Source organism: Falco punctatus (genome assembly GCF_963210335.1).
Source record: "Falco punctatus genome assembly, chromosome: 10".
Taxonomy (NCBI): Eukaryota; Metazoa; Chordata; class Aves; order Falconiformes; family Falconidae; genus Falco; species Falco punctatus.
The window spans coordinates 6,879,885-6,899,878 of record NC_137590.1 but is presented as its reverse complement, the minus strand read 5'-3'; the positions used below and the strand labels follow the sequence as shown (position 1 = coordinate 6,899,878).

General features: G+C 38.1%; 1 protein-coding gene across 17 annotated transcripts in view; it reads left to right on the top strand.

Annotated features, from left to right (window-relative positions):
* The window catches only part of SULF2 (sulfatase 2), a gene marked incomplete at its 3' end in the record, with an annotated part of 163,566 nt that overhangs the window by 97,074 nt on the left and 46,498 nt on the right, over window positions 1-19,994 (top strand). For 15 of the 17 annotated variants that reach the window (XR_013930796.1, XM_080404955.1, XM_080404958.1 and 12 more), the window contains 2 exons: window positions 217-464; window positions 6,076-6,315. Coding sequence is in view for 16 of the 17 variants with exons in the window: in XM_080404955.1 (XP_080261081.1) it covers window positions 290-464; window positions 6,076-6,315 (415 nt within the window). The remainder of the gene's footprint in view (window positions 1-216; window positions 465-6,075; window positions 6,316-19,994) is intronic. The other 2 variants (XM_080404951.1, XM_080404950.1) reach the window with 1 other exon arrangement.

The following is a 19,994-nucleotide window of genomic DNA, read 5'->3' as shown; positions in this document are numbered from 1 at the left end:
TTTTCAAATTTCTGCTTCTAGCTGGCACTAGAAAAACATTCCGTTGTTTTGTCATTGTGTGGTTGGGATTTTTTGTGGGGTTTTGTTTTTGTTTTACTTAAGAGTTAGATTATTTCAAGTATATTGCTTTTCACTACTTCGAAGAGAACCATGCTGTTCCTTGGGGGGCAGGGGGGTCAAGGTATAAATAAATACTTGTTTCCCTCTCCCTTATAGGAGACCTGCAAACAAAAAAGAAATAGAAGCCATTAACCTACCTTGTTCAGAGAGAACAGTAAATCAGCACAATATGGCACAGCATAGTATTGTCCTTGGATTATTCATGATGACTGTTTTATCACTGTTGGATGGAAGTTCAGCTTTCCTGTTAAATCAGCGTCTGAAGGGAAGATTTCAAAGAGACCGTAGAAACATCCGCCCAAACATCATCCTTGTTCTTACTGATGATCAGGATGTAGAACTTGGTAAGAGCCCAACGTAAGGAGAATTTTAGCTAATTAGTATGGCACTGCTTTTCCTTGAAGCTAGGTTCTTGCGTTCAAAATAATTACCTTTTTTTTTTCAGTGTGAAAAGTGATAGGAAGAGCAAGTAGCAGAATTGTAAACTTACCCTTATGTAGAAAGTATTTTCTGTCTGCCTGCAATTCAGGGACAGCAGAAGTTTAGTCTCAACTTAAACTGTCAAACTTCCTGTTTCTGTGGAAACGTGAGATTCCTGCCTATCTGTTTTCATCTAGAGACCTAAACTATGCTTCGGGCAATTGCAAGTATAACCTGGGAAGCTACATGCCAAAGCAGTAGGTTTAAATTCATAACTGATTATTGCACCATGTAATTACACAAATTTTTTTGTGTAATTGCAGGCATTCATTACATAGACAATTTTAATTTTAATTACTTAAATGTTACCTAACATAGTCGTACTATTCTTGGTATTGTCCATTTAGATGTCTAGTTAATTACTGACCGAAATCACTTAGTATGAAAAGGTTCTACTGTGTTATTCAGCCCTGTGTTAATTGTTGAAGAAAGGAGATGAAGATTAAACACATGCTTTGCCTAATGATTTGGAATAATGAATTAAGTGCCGGATTTTGGGGGTTGTTCCGTTACCTGAACAAGCTTGTGTTTACCAAATGTTGTCTGTAGTTGGGAGAAGCTATTAATACAAACCAGTTTACATTAATAATTTTGCATCAGAAATATGCTTTTAAGTGAGTATAATAAAGCTTGGACCATCTGAAAGATGAGAGCTTGTGCATGTATGGTCTGGTGGGTTTTTTTGACAGTTACTGGATCAAATTTCTAGTACGGATGAGAAAAATGGGAAAAGAGACCTCACAGAAGGAAGAGAACACAATAGTAAAGTTAGTCAGCTTTTATTACTTCTACACTTACTCATCCAGTTGAGAAGTTAATCACAGCATCATGGCAGCATTCTTACAGATGCTACAGATGATAAAAAGTAATGCGTTTTATCAGTATTACTGCATGTCTGCGGCATCACAGATGTCAGATTCTTCTCAAAGATGGTGAGAAAGCCTGCTATGTCCATAACCCCACCAAATACAAATGCAGTTCAAATTAGTAGGATCAGAAGATGATGTTGTTGTCATCACTTTTTTTTTTTTTTTAAATGGTTATTTGGATCACAAGTAAAGTAGTTTCAATAATGTATATCCAAAAGAACCAAAGTACATTATCTTGCAGTCTCAGAAGGTGGTCCTAAAAAATTTATCATCTTCTATTTTATGCTAGCCTGCTTGTTTCTGATGCAATTGTCTAAGTCCTTTGGGCAGTATATTTCTCTTTGATAATCTGATGCTTTCCAATTTCAAGCATAATAGGCATGTGTCCATACAAATTAGGGTCTAACTAAGGAAAATCCATTTGATGAAGCTGAGATTTGATATTCGTCATTTGCCACTAATGGCTTTGTGAGACCCAATATTTGTTTGAATTAATTTTTATTCTTGTCTGTTGTCTGGTGACTTGTCCAAGTTAATCAACATTGCCATTTGTGGGGATTGTGGTTAATGCATTTAAGGAAGATGGAAACAAGATGTGAATTACAAATAAAGCTAAGGAAAACTTGGAAGCAATGACAAGGTAGCAGAGAATGCTGTGCATAACTGTAAGATTTCATCTGTTTCTAAGAATATTGTGTAACTGATGCGTGTTGTAGCTTTCATTGTTCTTTTGTGGCTACCTTTGAGACAAAAGGGAAGACAAGACAGTACAATCTCAAGTCCTCTTAACAGCCTTTCCTTTTTTAATTTTAGATAGATCTAACAACGTACCAGTAGCAGGTGGAGTTTACCAGAAAGAGAATGTTGTCCTTTCAGGAAAGGAGTACAGCTTTTCTATTATTTTTTTTCCCCTTTTTTTCCCCCCTCCCCTTTTATTTTATAAATTTGCACTACTGTTAATCGTGAGTTTCACTTGGGAAACCAAATCTCAGCCTTGTATTGAAAAAACAAAGAGACTGATGTGGGGCTGATGAAAAGGACGCAGAATCTCCAGGTCAAGGGAGAATGAGTGTATATTGTAACAGATACAAATAGGAGAAGACAAATGAGAACACTAAGAACTACTGAAATACACACTTGGTTGACTCTAATCAAAACAGTTATACTGACAAGCAAAATATAAAGAAGAGGAATATACTGATGAGGAGAAAGAAGTAATTGGAAATAAAGAACTCCCCCCCCACCCCCCCCTTAGAGCCATTTAAGTACAGGTTAGTATAATGGTGATGTACTCAGCATCTCCAGTTTATTTAGGTTTACCTACCATATTACTATGGTTTTACAAACCAGCTTATTTCATTAACTTATAGCTGGAGAAAGATATGATTATTTAGAAGATACTTCAGCCATGTTAGAGAAGTCTGAGTGAGAGGTGATTTGTATGTTCCTACGTCTTCCTCTGAAAATCTACAAAAAGTGGTGCATAAGATAATTTTTCTTAGTTATCATACGTGGAGATTAGGGCCTTAAATCTTCGTTAAAATTCAGCATGAGGAGAAAACAAGGAAATGAAGATGTGAAAAGGGTATCTAATGTGGTTCGAATAGGATAAAAATAAAAGGCTTTAGGGGATAGTTAATTAACATTGTGGGGTTCAGTTAACTTACCTGCATATGGACATCTCCTCTTAAATTGTACTTCAGAGTCGACTGAATGACTTAGGAGTTAATGCAAGTTCTTAACAGCTGAAGCTCCTGAAAACCCATGTAAACTATGGCCTCTGACAACAAGGCACAACTATTGGGAAAGTCAATATTATTTCATAAACAACTGGTATATTTTCTCCATTAATATTAGTGAAAACGTCAGCCTTATCCCTAAAGTGAACTGAGAAGACATACTAAGCAAAGTTAAGGATTCCACACACATCTCAAGTGGAATTTCAACCTAGCTTTTGCATCACTTTGCTCAGCAAACAGCTTGAATGCATCAAATTGATTAAACTTTCATATTTTCACAGTAGTCCAACAGATTATTTTTTAATAGTGTAGAAATTTCACATTTAACTACTAAATTATTTTTATTTAGTATCGGTGGGTTTAGACAGGTAACAGAACATTTTCGAAATTAAATAGTGAAACTTCAAGGCATGACTTCCCTTGGTACATCCACTAATGAAACTCTAGAAGGTTTTCCAACTCCAGAGGTGATTTGATGAGGTTGCAGTTGCTGATTAACACATAACTAATCTTCTGCTACGGAAAGACCAATTTCTACTTTTTCTCACAATTCTATGTTTGTATTGGAGGCAAGCTGAAGAAAATAAGTTTTGGTTGGCTGGTTTAATGCTGTTTAAAATATTTAAAGCTGGCCTATTTAAGACTGTACAGAAGAGAATGCTGGGTTTTTACCTTCCACTGATCTGTCACTCTGTATTAGTTCTCAAGCTGGGGAAGCGGATTAGATCATATGTTTTTGTATTAAAGACTGTTGATATATAGGACCTTGTCATTACAGCAGTTTTATTAAAGAAGGTTACTGTCCCCAAGGGGAGTCTTAACATGTACTGTTATTTGTGCACAGATGCCTCTGTCATTTAAAGGCATTGTTAAATTGTGTTTTAATATTGGGATGACAAAACATTCTTTCAGTCTGTCTATTTATGCTTGGGCTAGCTCATAAGACAGCACAGAGGAAACGGCCACAGTTTTCAGGCTCACATAATGTATAATCGACTGATATAATTGTTAACTGGTGGCGTTAGTGCCTTTGTAGTGCCTTTGAGCACTAACACCCATCCTACAGTTACAGAAACAAAAAATCTTGCTTTCTCCAGGAACTTCTTTTTGAATATGTAAAGTTTAGGAAGTTCTACAGGTGGAGTGCAATAACCTGTCTTGGTTCTTGTCACAAAATGGTATGACATAGATGTCATCTGACCTGAGAAATGCACAAACAAATTTTGATTTTTTTTATATTAATTCCAATAAAATGATCTCAAGAAAACTAATACCATGGCAGTTTTTTAGGTGAAGTGACCTACAGTAGCAATTAGCCATCCTTCATGGTGCCAGAGAGTCAGATTTCATATGTGGCTTATGACCATTTTCCCTCTAGTTTTTGACTCCTGGTTATATCAACGTGCCCTGTATCAAACGGACTTACTGTTGCAATTTCATAATGAAATCCCTGCCTAAAGAGCTTAGAAGAAACCTAAATCCATTATTGACAGAAAAAACATACAGTTTGTGCCAGATGGTTGCAGGATGCATTGATTAAAGCTGAACTATTAACCCAACTCAACCTCGCGTAAGTTAGCCCCAACCCTACTCCAGCATGAGCCCATACCTTCATCTCCGTGTTGTCTGTTGGCTTTCCCTGCTCATAACAAGAAGGGAGGGTTGGTGATGGAAAGGTTCACTCTCCTTTGCAAGCTCATGCTGATGACAGGTACTTTGGAAAATGGAAATTCTTCTTAGATCAAGTATAACTCATTCTGATGAGGGACACTAAAGTCGTCTTTTCTCCTGATCCTTGGTGTTTCTGCGTGCAGGAAGAACTTTGGTATGGATCCACATTTCTCTAGGTGTATGTCTATGGTAAAGACCCAGTCTTTGTCCAAGGCCTTTTATTAAATAGGAAACAGAACAGCCATTTGGCAGCAGTGGGGCTTTTAGTAACTGTTGGCAATAAGACTTTTACTCCCGTTACCCCAATTCATCCAAGTCCCTGCCAATTAAACTTGCTTGTTTGTTTTTAAATGATGGTTATAAATTACATGGTGTTACCTGTCCCCAGTAGTCATCTAAAAATCTGATTCTGCAGAACCAAGTCCAAGAAAATCTAGAGAATTTTAGGTAACAGTTGTCAAAACGGATCAGGTGGGTAGATGGAACTCTGTGGGATTGTTATGGAAATTATTACGAGGGCTTTACTTTGTCTTTGGTTCAGTGCAAGTTACAGGAATCAATACCTGCTAATACCTCACATTAGGGAAAAGAACGTTTTATCTAGAGAACAACTCTAGCAGACCCTGCTTGAGCAGGGGGTTGGACTAAATAATTGTCCAAACTCAATGGTTCTGTGGATAACAACTCAGCAGTTTGTGGAAGGCTGGCACAAAAGGCATCAGGCATCATCTGAAACCAGGGATTAAATAATGCCTCAGGAGTACACGAACTTTGGTCAGGGTTGCTGCACAAAGTTAATTTCACCCTCAGGCCACATTGTTTCAGCCTAATTCACACTGGTTCTTCCCTTTAACCTACTGGAACAGTACTAGTTGCTCCAGAAAGGCTGCACAGATGGTGCAGATCGTTACAGTGGTAAATCTTGAGCTTAGAGAGAAATAAAAAAGCATTATGATCTATGTCAACAGATTTGAGTCACATCTTGACTTAGGACATCATATTTGGTCCTTAAAACAATGGGAGAACTTCACTAGAGGGGGACAGAATAATCTCCTTGGATTTGGGTTCGCTATGAGATGACAGTGCCCTTACTACCTTGCACTTCATTCTGGTCTCTGATGTAACATGTGAGCACTCTCTGTTAGCTCTTGTGACTGAAACAAGAAAATAATTTTGAGATGGTTTCCTTCTTCCAGGTTCTATGCAAGTGATGAATAAAACAAGGCGGATCATGGAACACGGAGGTGCTCATTTCATCAATGCCTTCGTGACAACACCCATGTGCTGCCCGTCTCGCTCCTCTATTCTTACGGGGAAGTACGTCCACAACCACAACACTTACACCAACAATGAGAACTGTTCTTCTCCGTCCTGGCAGGCTCAGCATGAAATACGTACGTTTGCAGTATACCTCAACAACACAGGATACAGGACAGGTAAGATCAAGGTTGGCTCCATCTGAAAGCTTCCTTGGAATTCTTGGTGCAGTCTCTAACGCATAAAATATTTTAAATTGTTCTTGTAATGGACTGCAGCAGTGCAGAATGCTAAAGCTCCAGTCTTGCGTGTAGGTTTAGCTTCCTTGCGCTTTTACTTGAGGAAATTTAAAAAAAAAAAACAAACAACAGCTAAAAAAGCTATGACTTTTTCAGAAGCTGGGAAGGATAAAATAATGTGTGTGCTTGAACTGAAGGCATAGCGCATGTAGAATATGCCCTGCAATTGCCTGAAGTGCACAGAACAGACAAAAAAAATGCTATGGAAAGGAATTGGCGATTTGAATTTTTTGTAAAACAGGTACGTTATCAAACTGAGACTACAAGAGAAATGACTGCTCCTTTTGTGCTTGAGGCAGAGCTGTCAACTGGATTGGTTTCTCTAGACAATCCATTCCCAGAAAGGTGTTTTAAGTAACAACAGAGGAATCATTGGCAAGATCAAATGTACTCCTGAGAAACAAATCATCCTCTTTGCATGCAATGCTCCCTAGGAATAAATAACCTGTAGAAAGTATTTCAGAAAATATGTAGCACGTGTTTCACACCTCTTTCCATCTTTCATTCTCTGAACATGAGATTTAAGTCCTTGCCCGTTCCAGTGTTTTTGTTACTTTTCTTGCTAATGCCTTTTGTCATGATGAGAAACAGGCATAGACCTGGTTCTATTTGTGTTATTTATAATACATATTACAGCATTGTACTGTAGTTGTTATTGATAGTATAAGGGTTTTTTTCTTTGAATTTATAGTATTTGAGGCTTCCAGAAACTTGAGTAACTGTAATAAGATCATTATTTTCTTTTGAACTATTCACATGAGTTTTAAATGTTACTGCTGCCAAGTCTTGGTCTTAAAACAAATAGGTAATTTCCTTGTTTTGTTTTTCTAAAATAAAGACCTGTATTAATCTGGAAAGAAATAAATTAGGGGAAGTGCACATACCTTCTTTTTTGGTTGCTGTTTCCCTCCATTTATTATTCCTGGCACTAATGCCAATGAGCATATGAATACCATGCCAAGGTTAATGTTTTATTCTTCGTAGGTTATTTGTTTTGTGTTTATTGATGTTTTTCTATTGTAATAATTTTTATATTTAGTGACTATATTTCGAGCACCTGCAATTTGTACTGACTTGCATATAGCTATTGCAAGTGTCCTGGTATTCATGTTTTACATTTTTACATTAGCTTAATGTTTAAATTTACACCCGAGATTTTAGTAAATCTATATTACATTTTTAGTCTACCTCTCTTAATTTGCAAACTAAATTTATTAGAACACACTGAAATAGTACTTTTACAAGTACAAAGCAATCTTCAGGTGTAAATGAGATCTTCATTCATGTAGTTAAGTGTGATACATTATTACACAATTTTAAATGGAAATTGCCATCAATGGGGGCTGGTGTTCATTTCTGATCTCCAGTTAAAGTCATGAGTTATCCACTATGAAGGATGCCAGCAGTAAGAAAGTATTTTTTTATCTTTTTCGGGTTTTTTTTTCCTTTTCAAAGATCTGATAGGATTTACCTGCTTCAGAAACAGCAGGAGATTGTACTTCAGAACCTTGTTCACTCAGTTTCTCAAATTTCAAAAGGAACCTGCTAAGGAGAGTATTTTGGAGATTATGAATACCGTGTCTCTGAAACGGGGAGTCCTCCTTGAATGCGACTGCAGTGAGCAGAGGAAGATCTGGAAGCACAGTTCATTTTATAGGTGCTTTTTGGGGGCTGGTTTTTGGGTTTATTTTTTTGAGGTCTGTGTCATTACTGGTTTGCCAAGCAAACGTACAGCTTAGCTTCTTGATCCCTCTTTTTTCCGTTTTTTTTCTTATTTTTTGGTTTGAAGAGGAAAAACAGGCCATGGGGAGTAAAGCCTTTTGAGGCTTGCTTTTATATTTAAGTTCACAGCCTTGGAGTGAGAAAGCTATTATTTTGGAAGGGACTTTGGTTTTTCTTTTAATTCATAAGCCAGGCCTTCTCCCTGGGTTTTTCCCTTCTCTTTTCTCTTTTCTCTTTTCTCTTTTCTCTTTTCTCTTTTCTCTTTTCTCTTTTCTCTTTTCTCTTTTCTCTTTTCTCTTTTCTCTTTTCTCTTTTCTCTTTTCTCTTTTCTCTTTTCTCTTTTCTCTTTTCTCTTTTCTCTTTTCTCTTTTCTCTTTTCTCTTTTGTTTAAACTTGAAGGAAGAAAATGTACTGTCCTACTCCACTTAACCTTCCCTCTGGTTTTCTTTTCTGCCATTTGTTTCACATCTCCTTGCCCTCTTCTCTGTTCGCTGTCATCTCCCTGTGGGACGATTCTGCAAAAGGTGATTCTCCTGCAGAGCGCCCTTTCTGTGTGTAGTATTCTCCCTGTGGCAGTGGCATTTGTGGTTTGGATCCATACGGCTCTCGTGCTGTTGCTGATGCCTTTGGGAAGTGTGCGGGTGGTATGCGGGCAGGAGGGAGCAGTGCAGTGCAGGTTTCTCTTGCACGAGCTGCTAGGAAAAATAGGAGACGAGATGGAAAAGGTGTGACGTCCCTATCATTGTTTCTCAGTTTCAGCTGTGGTTGTCAGGTTTATATTTTTCAACTTGGGCACTTCAGAAAGTTTGACCAACTTTGTTAGGCACTGAACTTGGCAGAGTAGAGATGAAAGAAAGGGCCTGAACTGGGGGGAAGTTTTGTCTCTGGCTTTAACCGTCAGGCTTTCAACCGTGATGCACAGGGCTCACTGTCCCTTTCTGGGGGGATCGATTCAAATCAATACCATGACAATGCAAAAGATGGGCTTTCCTTCTGCACTGGAAGCCGTAGAAGCAGTAGGTGCTACAGGTACGTCTTCCTCTGTGTTAATCGTGAATAGGAAGGCTGTGTTCTCATTACAGAGCTGCCAGGCAGCCAGCTCCCAGTCTCAGTATAGTAAGCAACTGGTCCAGTTTTGAAGAGCTTCTCACATCATTGTTCTACTACATACTGTGGGAAATTAGGCAAGAAAGACAATTTATGTAAACAAACCAAGTCAACTGATGAATTAATCTTTAGAAAAGTTAGTGTAAGCAATGTCTGAATCATTACTAACTTAAAATAGTAGATGCTAGTACTCATCTTGGAGCAGGAGATGATTAGAATGCAAAAGAAACAAAGAGATCCTGTGACAAACATTTCTGAGTGTCAGGGAATTTCTCTGCCAAAGGTTCCTGTGTAAACATTTACAGAAAAAAGGTTCTGTTTTCCATGAACATACACATCTCTTTCTGTGAGACAGCTTTTAAAATGCACAATGCATTGCTGCATGCTTGGGTCCTGCAGCAACAAATACCAAGATGTTTTATGGGAATACAGATTTAAACTTTCCCTTAGACATTACTTAATGAGAAAAACTTCTCTTTTCCATTTGCCTGGCTGGCTGAATGATTAGGTCTTAAAATTGGTGACTGATTCCAGAATATTTTGTCAGCCTTATCTGCAGTCAGGAAATGAAAAGACATGTTTATCTTATTAAATTCAACAGAATTAGGTATGATGGGCCAAATGCAGCCTGGCAGAAGGACACTTTTTCTTCAGTGAATCTTCTGAGAGAGTTCTGTTAGTTTATGTTAGGGCTTAATGGGGCTCAGTATGCAGCAAATGCAGTTCACATTTTGGCTAACTTACCCCCCTTGTTCCTGTTGAGCAGTACCCTATAGCACAGCTAACCCTCTTCAGTTAAATGAACCTATTAACAAAGGAAAAAGCTGCTATTTGTATGGTAATATATCCATATCTCACTCTGATGGTTAGTCCATACTTGAATTATGCAGAGAATTAATAAATGTCATTTTGCACCAGTCGTGTGTTTTGAACCTAGAGAAAAGTCATTGTGGGAGGTCCATCTCTGCCATTATAAAAATTTTCTTGGGAATAAAAGTAATAATCATTCTTAGCACTTTCACGGGGCTTTACAGTAATTAACTAATGAATTCATTAAAATTCAGTGACAATCTTCCATTTCCTCCCATTAATTTTAGACTAAGAAGATACAGTGGCTGACTGCATTCAAATAATTATTTTTCCACTTCACTGTCTGAGCCTTTGACATTTTAAAGTGATTTTAACATTGAATTGTAAGGAAGAGGAGAGAGGCTATTGGTAAATGTTTATTAAAGGAGGAATGAACCTGAAAAATATGTGACCAGATTTTAATATCTAAATACACGCCAGGAGAAGAATTCTTAGATTACCAGTTCCCTGCTGTAGAGTTTGCTGTCCACAGTAGTTGATGGTTGCTATTTTTTATTACAGAAATACTTAAAAACTTAACTGAAGTTGATCTCTGTGTATAATTGTTTTGTAGGGAATAATTGGTGACCTAAAGAGTCAAAGTGTAGACAGAATAGCGAAGTACTTTCTACAAGGTCGCATGCAGGTGAAGAGCAACATTAAGAAGAGGTACAAGTTTTGATTCACACTGCAGTGTCCTAGCCAGTATGCCATGCTGTACTACTTCTTTGTCATGCTACGTGCATATAAAGAAAACAGATTATCCAAGTCAGAGTAACATGCTATATGCAGGGCTTTTGTAAAAAAGAGAAAAAAGAAAAAAAAGGAAAAAAAAAAGAGAAAAAATATGTTTACCCATAGTAAACGTCTAATAAAAAAAGAGAGCTTTTGTAGCTGATGAAGAAATAAAGGCCACTTTTAAAAATAATAACCAAGTGATTTAAGAGTCAGACTTAATTTTTAGAAGTGATTCGCACGAGTAGGCACTGTAGTGTTACGATATTCCCCTCCAAGACATCTAGGTCACTTTTCAAAACTGGGTATCAGGTTTCTGAATTATTTATCTTGAAGGTAAATGAGTTTCCTTGGATCTTTTGCTCTATATAGAAATACTATCTTAGCAAGGTCTGTCAGGTTATATCCATTAGATGGTTTGACACCATTGGACTTGAAAATGGTGTGGAAGAAAGATTCAGCACAGTAGCTGTATCACGATAGCTGTTGTTGTAGAAGGAATCTGTGCTGGAAAGGACTTAAGAAGAGTCCAGATGTATAGCCCAAATCCACTGACTCTGCCCGTGCTACTACTTCTGGCAGGCTTGGTCCATGGCAGTGAATTACTGAGCTGGAATATCCTGCAAATATTCTGAAGAATGACATTTTCAAACAAAAGACAGTTCTGGATTTCCTGCTTTGTGTGTGTGAAAGACTTTTGGTTTGGTTATTTTGTTTTTTCTTTTTTCTTCCTCCCCTGCCCCCTGGCTCTAATCCCTCTTCCCCCACCCCCACCCACCCCCACCCCCCCCCCAGCTCTAACTTCAATTCTATGTCATAAGTTGGTTTCAAGTCAGACATGCATGTATCTTTTCCTTATGTTTCTTTGAATTGAGTTCTAAGCATCGATAACTTCACTTTAACCATAATGTAGAATTTAAAATGAGCACACAGTAAGCAGAGCTGTGGTCTCCTGAGGATTAGGTAGAGGTTGTAAAGTGAAATTCATCTATACAGCTACTGTTTCATCACCTGTCTTGTGCATGTAGTTTTACGTTATTTAATGCACGTTTTAACTGTCCTGAAGAGAGGCATATATACACTTCTGTGAGTAACTCCCGGAGTAAAATCCACAAGATAGCCCACAATCCAATGAAACTTTCCCAGGAGTCTGAGATGAAGGCATCCACAACTACAGAAATAATCCAATGTCTGCGGTTCCCTTATTTCCAGTCGTATCTTGTTTCTTTCTTACCTTCTCTTATTTCTTCCCCTAAATCTATCAGTTTTCAACATAAAATGTTGTATATTTTGAGAAACACCTCATCTTTTTCGTTCCCCCACTATAATGTACTCTTCTGATAGGATGCTGTTTCTAGCATTTAAAGTGTAATGGCTTTGTCATACTGATTTATCATTTCAAGCAAGAAGTAATTCATAGCTTGAAATGTCTTCAGAAATAGGATCTCTATTTCATAGCATTCAAAACAGCTAAAACCTAAACAGAGTATTTGCACATTATGAAAATAATTTTTAAATCTTTGTTGGTTTAGGTCTTTTAGGATAGCAGTACTTACAAAGTAAAAGAACTATTGGCTTGTTAAGTTTTTCATCTTCCAGTGCCATTTGTGTTCAATATTAGGTAACTTATCAGTCAAAAATGAGAAGAGGTTCCCTCCTTCTTACTCCAATTTAAGATCTTTTGTTTTATCCAGCTAGCAATTTAAGTTCTTATAATATTTTCTGGCGTTCCCTTTTTCTTTGCTTTTCTGTAATGCTGGGGTTTTTTCACTGAAGTCTTTCAAAATGATCAAATTGAATTTAGTAATGTAATTTATTGAATACAGTTTTCTTAAGTTGTCTTTCCTATATGCCTGAAGGTGTGAGTGTTCGGTGTGGCCCACATGGTTATATACTTGCATTGTACACCAGTGATACACCATTTAGTGGGCACTGGAAAAGCTTAGTGATATGGAAGTTCCAAGATAGAACAATAAGCTGTATTCCATCTTTTAGTAAAGTACATAGGAGAACGGTGATGATTTCAAAGCCTTACCAGTGCCTACAATGTAAAATTTGCAGATAGATTCTAATTCCAGTTTTTGGAAGTTGAATTTCAATTTCTTTGAATTTGAACATCCTCATGTCTTTTTGTATGTTTTAGTACTGCCCTGACACCTTTGTCTCGTCTTCCAAATTAGAGATAATAGCACTTCCCGTTCTTGTGTATATGTTATGCATGGGAGGACTATATATGTTTATGAGATGGATGCATTTCAGGGCTGTAAGGGGTGACTGGTTACTTACCAGAAAAAAAGTGTGGGGTTTTTTTGTTTGTTTTTGTTGGTGGTTTGGTTTGGTTTTTTCTGTCAAAAGTAAAAGGTAAACGTACATACAATAAACTACTGTAGAACGTAGATTACTTCTCTTTCAGTGAATATCTTGTTGAAATGAATTTGGTGGTTATATTGAACCAGGATTGGACTTTTCTTCTAATGGGATTCAGTAAGACTTTATTGTTTTTATTTATGAACTAATTCTTTTAGTAGTGTTCTTCCAAGTTTATTGCTAGGTGGAAAAAACCAGCTTTGTTAAAATGCAGCAAATATATCTTCTTGCACAGCATATCTCACTAGCTCCCTGAAACTTGACAATTGGCTTTTCTTCAAATCCTATAGAAAAAATGGCTCTAAATGAAATTCTTTTGGAATTGGCCCAAATAGCATGGTGCAGACTTTGCATTTTATTTTAGTAGAGATTCAGCATTAAGCTAGATAAACTTTTGCTTAACTGTTTGTTATTAAAAAAGGTCTGACAATCCACTGTTGGGGAGGTCTTTGATTCTTATGTGTGTGTGGAGGAGGAAATGTTGCATGTGATGAGAGGAGGATAAATCTGGAGTTTAAGATTCTTTTGTGACCTTAATACATAAAAGGGGGGAGTAATACCCATAGTAAACGTCTAATAAAATTTCTCATTGTTGTGGTGGTTTTGATGTTGGGGAAACATTTTGTGAAAAATCTGGACGGTCAGGATTGGCCACCAAGAAATATGGGCAGGCTGCCTCGTGGTAGTGAGCTGTGTTGTAGAGCAGTGCTCTGAAGCACCCAGCCAGCCAGCACTCGCGCTTTCTCTTGCGGTGCCTCGCACAGGAAATGATGCTGTTGTGACACACTGTGTCACCTTGTCCTGAGTTGTAATAAAGATTGATGATCTGAAAATTGCCATTTCTAGATATTTTTCCTTTAACTTTCAGGGTTTGTGAGAGGGCTATTCAGGAAGGTATTTATGCTTTACAGTTCTAGTTGTGCTTAAACTTGTAAGCTGTGCTTTAGGTGTTAGTGAAAGGGGGCTTTGGCCCAACTTCCACTGGGAATTTGCTCACCTGAGAAGGACAAGCAAGATTTGGCTCACCATTAACATCCTTCAGTTTGGTTCCTTGTTGACCATTTCAGACTATTTGGTTTGAGACCTTTTGTTTTATTTGGCTTCATCTGCTCCCCTTCAGCCAATTCCCCTGATTGATTAAACAGGTCTTGGCACTGATCCTTGGCCGCAGCTGAGGAATGTGCAATGCAAATCCAGGAAGAGGAACAAAGGTGTCATAAAGATTACTGTGCATTGCCTTTGTCCTGCTAGATATCAGACTAGTCCCCTGGCATAACAAGAAAGCCTGTAGGCTTGTCTAATTGCAGTGGTTACCAGTCACTGTACAACATGGTTTTTACAACTGTTACGTTTCATGAATTGTAATGATAAATTTTATTTCATTACAGAGCAGGGCTGTTCATGTAAAGGCTCTTGCCTTCAGTACTACTCTTTTTTGTGTCCCTATGATGGTGGATGGAGCATGTGATCTTCATGAAAATTTTGTGCTATCAGTGTACTTCAGGTTAGAGAAAAACTGGGCCATCATGTACAATAGACTAAAACAAAATATGTGTGTGTGTATATCCTCAGAGCTCAGTCTTCCTTAGCATCCTGAAACTGATGGAATTGAAGGGATCTGAGAACAAAATGTGGTCTTAAGCCCCTCTTGTGCCTTAAAAATCCTCTAACATCTAGGAACTTGCTGTATGTTTTATGTAACCCATTAGATTTACTGCAGTTACTGAAGTATTAATACTAATGCTGTATCTTCTATCTTTGCAGTAGTGTCATATTGCCTGTTGTCACTAAAGGTGCCAGCTGGGTCTGTTCTGTGCAGGTAACCAGCACTTAGGAGTTACTGATTTTTGGAAAATCTGGTCAGTTATTTTGATACCTAATGAGAACTGATGTCTCTTGAACAATCTTTCCCATGGATCCAAATTTAATACTGAATGACAGATAAGACTGAATTTTATTTCAGAACCCCCGTGCTTCTGCTGTATATCCATTAATTTCACTGGGTTTATTCCATTGTACATTATCAGTTTAGGAGTATGTTTGGCCATCATGTGAATGCAAAGCTGACTTGAATTTTGGGCTGACTGCTTGTTACATGTACTTAGCCATGCTGAGAGTGCTTTATCATCCTCTTTCCTCTAATTGTCTCTTAGAGGACAAAAAGTACTGAAAGTGATTTTTGCTGGATATACAGCAGAATTAAGATGATAAATGCCCACCCCTCCCTTTCCCCGATCTAGAATGAAGGGATTGCTCAAATGTAGCTAATTGTTCAACTTTGAGGTGGGGAAAACTGGTATCAGATACAAATGTGAAGGATTTTGAAGGGGTAAACAAATCCCTATGAGTAACTAAGACTCACAGCTCAAAACCTAATACCTGGAAAGTTTGCTGTTGAAATAGGTCAGAAAAACAGTGCTTTAAATACATCTTTGAAGTACTTAATGCACAACATTCATGCTTAAATGTAAAGGGTTAATGACTTTAAACATGAATTTAACTTCACAGTCATGGTGATAAGTGCAGTGCTGATAGGTGGGTGCAGCTAAGTAGCATAAAGGGTATGAAAAGACGATGCCAGGAAGAGGGATGTGTGGTATAAATACTGAGCTTACTGTCCAGGAGTAACAAAAAGCTGGTTTTTACTTTTTCTTAGCTTCAGGATTTATTACGAGAGCATGAATATTTACAGATATATTCCTAAAATCTAAAATCCTGGAATTATGTATATTCAGCTGAAGGTAGGTCTTGTAAGTCACCTAGTCCATCACAGGGTCACAGGCTAATTCAGGTTGGTAGAAACCTTGGGAGGTCTCTTTTCCACCACCTGCTCAAAGCCTGCCCCAGGCCATGTTGCTGAGGGTTTTAGTCTTGAAAAACACCAAGGATTAGAATTGTAGCATGTTCCTGAGCAACTGTTTCACTCTTCAACACTTGTCTTTGTGAAAAAGTGTTTCTTTACATCCAGGCTGAACCTCACTTGTTTCAATGTGTGCTGGTTCATTCTTGTTCTCTTGCCACGCATCACCACGAAGAGCCTGGCTTTGTCTTGTTAATGATCTTCCTTGCAGGTGAAAAGGTTATTTGGTCCTCCTGAAGCCAGGCTAATGTTGCTCCATGGAGTATATTTTTCTAGTTCATGGCCTGACTTGGTTTTACATATAGCAACAGCTTTATCCTTCACTGCTTCCCGACAGAATGTAACATAGCAGGAAGTTATTACCAGTGCTCCTCTCATACATTCTTTTCATGATTTCCTTCTTTCTTTCTTTAAAATGAACATAAACACTATGATCATGCTGTTAAACAGGTTATTAGTGGAATGGATAAGTGATCTTGGCCAGTAGTTAACAAAACTGTGTCTAAACAGACAACTAGCTATGGTCAGAATCCGAGCTGCCAAATCAAGGAAACTGAATGAAAGACAAAAATTCTGTGTCTAAATCTGATCTGGCAGTTCTACACTGGTGAATCTCAGTTGACTTCCACTGCATTCTTGTTTCTAGTTTGAGAACTTGGAAAAGGTCTGTTACATCCAACTCCCTGTGTTGGGCAGTCTGTATGGAGTAAAAAGGGATGAATGATCCCCTGCATCATTTTATTGATGCATTCTGCATTATCTTAGTTTTCCATTTAATGCAGAGTTCTGTGGATATCCTTTGTAGATGCATTTTAGTTGTGTTAACTACTTCTAGCTACGTATTAGGAAAAGAATTGGTCTTTTAAAAAAGTGGGTGGGGAACCCAACAAACCTGTAGAGTTTGGTAGGTGATACAGGCAAATGATAGAACTAGCTCCAGTGTTTCCAGTGGTGGTAAATGATGCCTTGATGTCTGTTCTTTTGATTGTGCTTTTACACTACGTTTGACAAAATGCTAGATCTGCCTTTTAAGCAGTGAGCTATGGCCTTGATACATCTGCAGTTGTGGTACGTTCAGAGCAGACCTTTTTATTAACTGATAGCATGGGGAAAATTCTTTCGTGTGCTTGCCCCCCCCCCCCTTATAGGTAGAGCTTGAAAAACAAAATATCTTGTAAAAATTCCACTCTATACCAAAGAATTTTGCAGGTGCTTATCATTGAAGGGTGAGACTGAGAAAAGAACCTTAGAAGGTTATGAACCCCTGTGGAAGTGGAAACAGTGTACAAAGGACTCAATTCTTGCATATCCTGTTTCATGTAGTCTTAGAAGAAACTACGTTGTATGGTATTTAAAGCAAAGGAAAATCACATTCTTAATGCATTTATTAAAAACAGCCACTTCGGATGTTTTTTAATGATCATTTCATAGGCTGGATATAGGAACGTGGCTGAGCATATCAAACAGCAGCCTCTGTGAATGTTTATTAATGAAATCTTGGAGCGGTTTGAAATTGGATGTACCAAAGGCATATGTACTCCAGTGAGCAGCTGTCTCTGGTGGTGAACTAATCTGATGAGGGGGAAAATTATGTTAGAGAGAATCTTTACAATGCAAAATCAAAATCTTTCACCAGCATCGAGAGCTTTATTGTAACCCAATATTTTGTACTGCAGAGGAATGATGTTTAAAACTTTTTTAATAACAAGACTTTAAATGGCTGAGGAGGGGGGAAAGAAAAAGATACAAAATGGAAGATTAGAAACAGCAGAGAGAATTATTTAAGGCACTTTGACATGCATGCAAGATTATAAGGACATCCTGCACGTACAATGGGAGGTATGCAAAAGGTATGGGAAGGAGCTTCCGCCAGACTTTCCTTTAATGCCTCTGCAGAATAACAAAGGAGTAATTCTTTACAGAATGCCTCTTTCCTGAGTTCTTCAGCTGACTCGGCCAAAGGTTTTAGGAATGGATTGGTTCCTGTGAGCAGAAATGCCAAATATATCTCTGTTTGGATATACTATGTTCAGTGGGGGACAAAAGGCTTTGGGCTGCCTTGTGCATACCTGCTCGTGCAGGCAGTGGTCACTGTTTCACAGAATCACAGAACAGTTGGGGCTGGATGAGACCTCTGGAGACCACCCAGCCCAGCCCCCTGCTAAAGCAGGGGGCACAGCGTCACATCCAGATGGTTCTGGAATGCCTCCAGAGAAGGAGACTGCACAGCCTCTCTGGACAGCCTGTCCCGCTGCTCTGTCACCCTTCAGGTTAAGAAGTTCTTCTTCATATTCAGAAGGAACTTTTTGTGTTTCAGTTTGTGCCTGTTGCCCCTTGGCCTGTCGCTGGTCACCACTGCAAAGAGCCCAGCCCCATCCTCTTGATGCTTGCCCTGAAGATATTTGTAGGCATTGATAAGATCCCATATCAGTCTTCTCCAGGCTAAACAGGCCCAGCTCTCCCAGCCTTTCCTCAGGAGGGAATGCTCTAGTTTCAATCCTGTGTTCGTTCTTACTAGGACAGTAAAAAAATGTGCATCTGTATTGTTTTATTACATATAATCTCCGTGAGTTGCCTTTCATTCTTTAAAAATGGGAAGTTATTCATAAAGTAAAATAATTTGAGAATGTGTATGTACTGTAGAAATGCAGTCCCTGAGTAATGTGATAGTTTCATCTGCAGTGGAGTAGATGCTGCTTTGTTCATTGCTGCTAGTTTACTTTCTTGGTTAAAAAAGGTGTCATAAGGTAGTTTAGGATACTGAAAGAAATTATTTTCTGCAACATGCTTATCGGTTGCTTAACCCTTTTGTAAGTGGCTCATCTATAAAACAGCAGAGCACCTTACCTGCTTTTACAAAATATTTTGAAAGCATAGTGTAATTTTAAGGAATTTATTAATTGTGTCCCAGTAGAGCCCTCCTCATCTTCTGTGATGTGGATCTTAATTTTATCAGCGCTTTCCTCTCTTTCAAGCACTTTGAAAGATCTCAAACATTCACTTTCTCTTGGCTCACCTTACACATTAATTGAATACATTGAAATTTGCTGAGGGGGATGATTCAAAATACTCTTTTGCATTCTACCTAAGCACTTTGAGTTGGATCTTATAGATATTCAGTGCGCAATGTACTTACTCCCTGTGAATTTGTTTCATTCCATTCTATTACTATTTTGCTAATACCATGTTTCCCATTTTTTTAGAAAAGAAAAACGCTATCAGGTAGTGACATGGAGCTGTCTTACATACTGTTTTGTATCACTGTTTCTCACTGTGTCTATCTTTTGGACCAATATTCAGCCTACTGCAAGCAGACGTAAATCCATTGACTTCAGGGAGGCTGGCCCTTATTACAGTGGCTGAAAACCTGTTCTGCTCTATCCACAGCATTGCTCCTTGCATTTATGTAAGCACAAGAAGGTGCATTATCAGACATTGTAGTCTGCAAGCTTTAAAAAAAAAAATCTTTAAGAACCTGGGAACTGTGAATTGAGTGCTCAAATCCCTTAGGTTATGAGTTGAGGTTTAATCTGAGTCTAAGAACGGAATCTTAGATACTCTGTCACCCTTACAGAAGCACAGAGATCCCCTGATAGATGGCCACTGTGAGATGCTGCACGCATTATGTGCCTCTGGATTAAACACATTTGTAATGACAAGTGGAACAAGATCTTTGTGCTTAGTCACTATGGTAATGCTAAAATGTATTGCCAGTCCATTCAAAAATTGAGATCTGAGCTCTGATTGTGAAAAGTCAGATGCTGAGTCGCAGTGCAGTGTGCAGACCCAAGAGCAGAATTTTGTCTTTGAGCTTTAAAAAAAGGAGCTAGATGGCATCTTCCAGTACAATTTATCCCATAATTGCACAGTGATGATATAACACATAAACTAATACTGAAAAATATGTTCCTTTAAATTA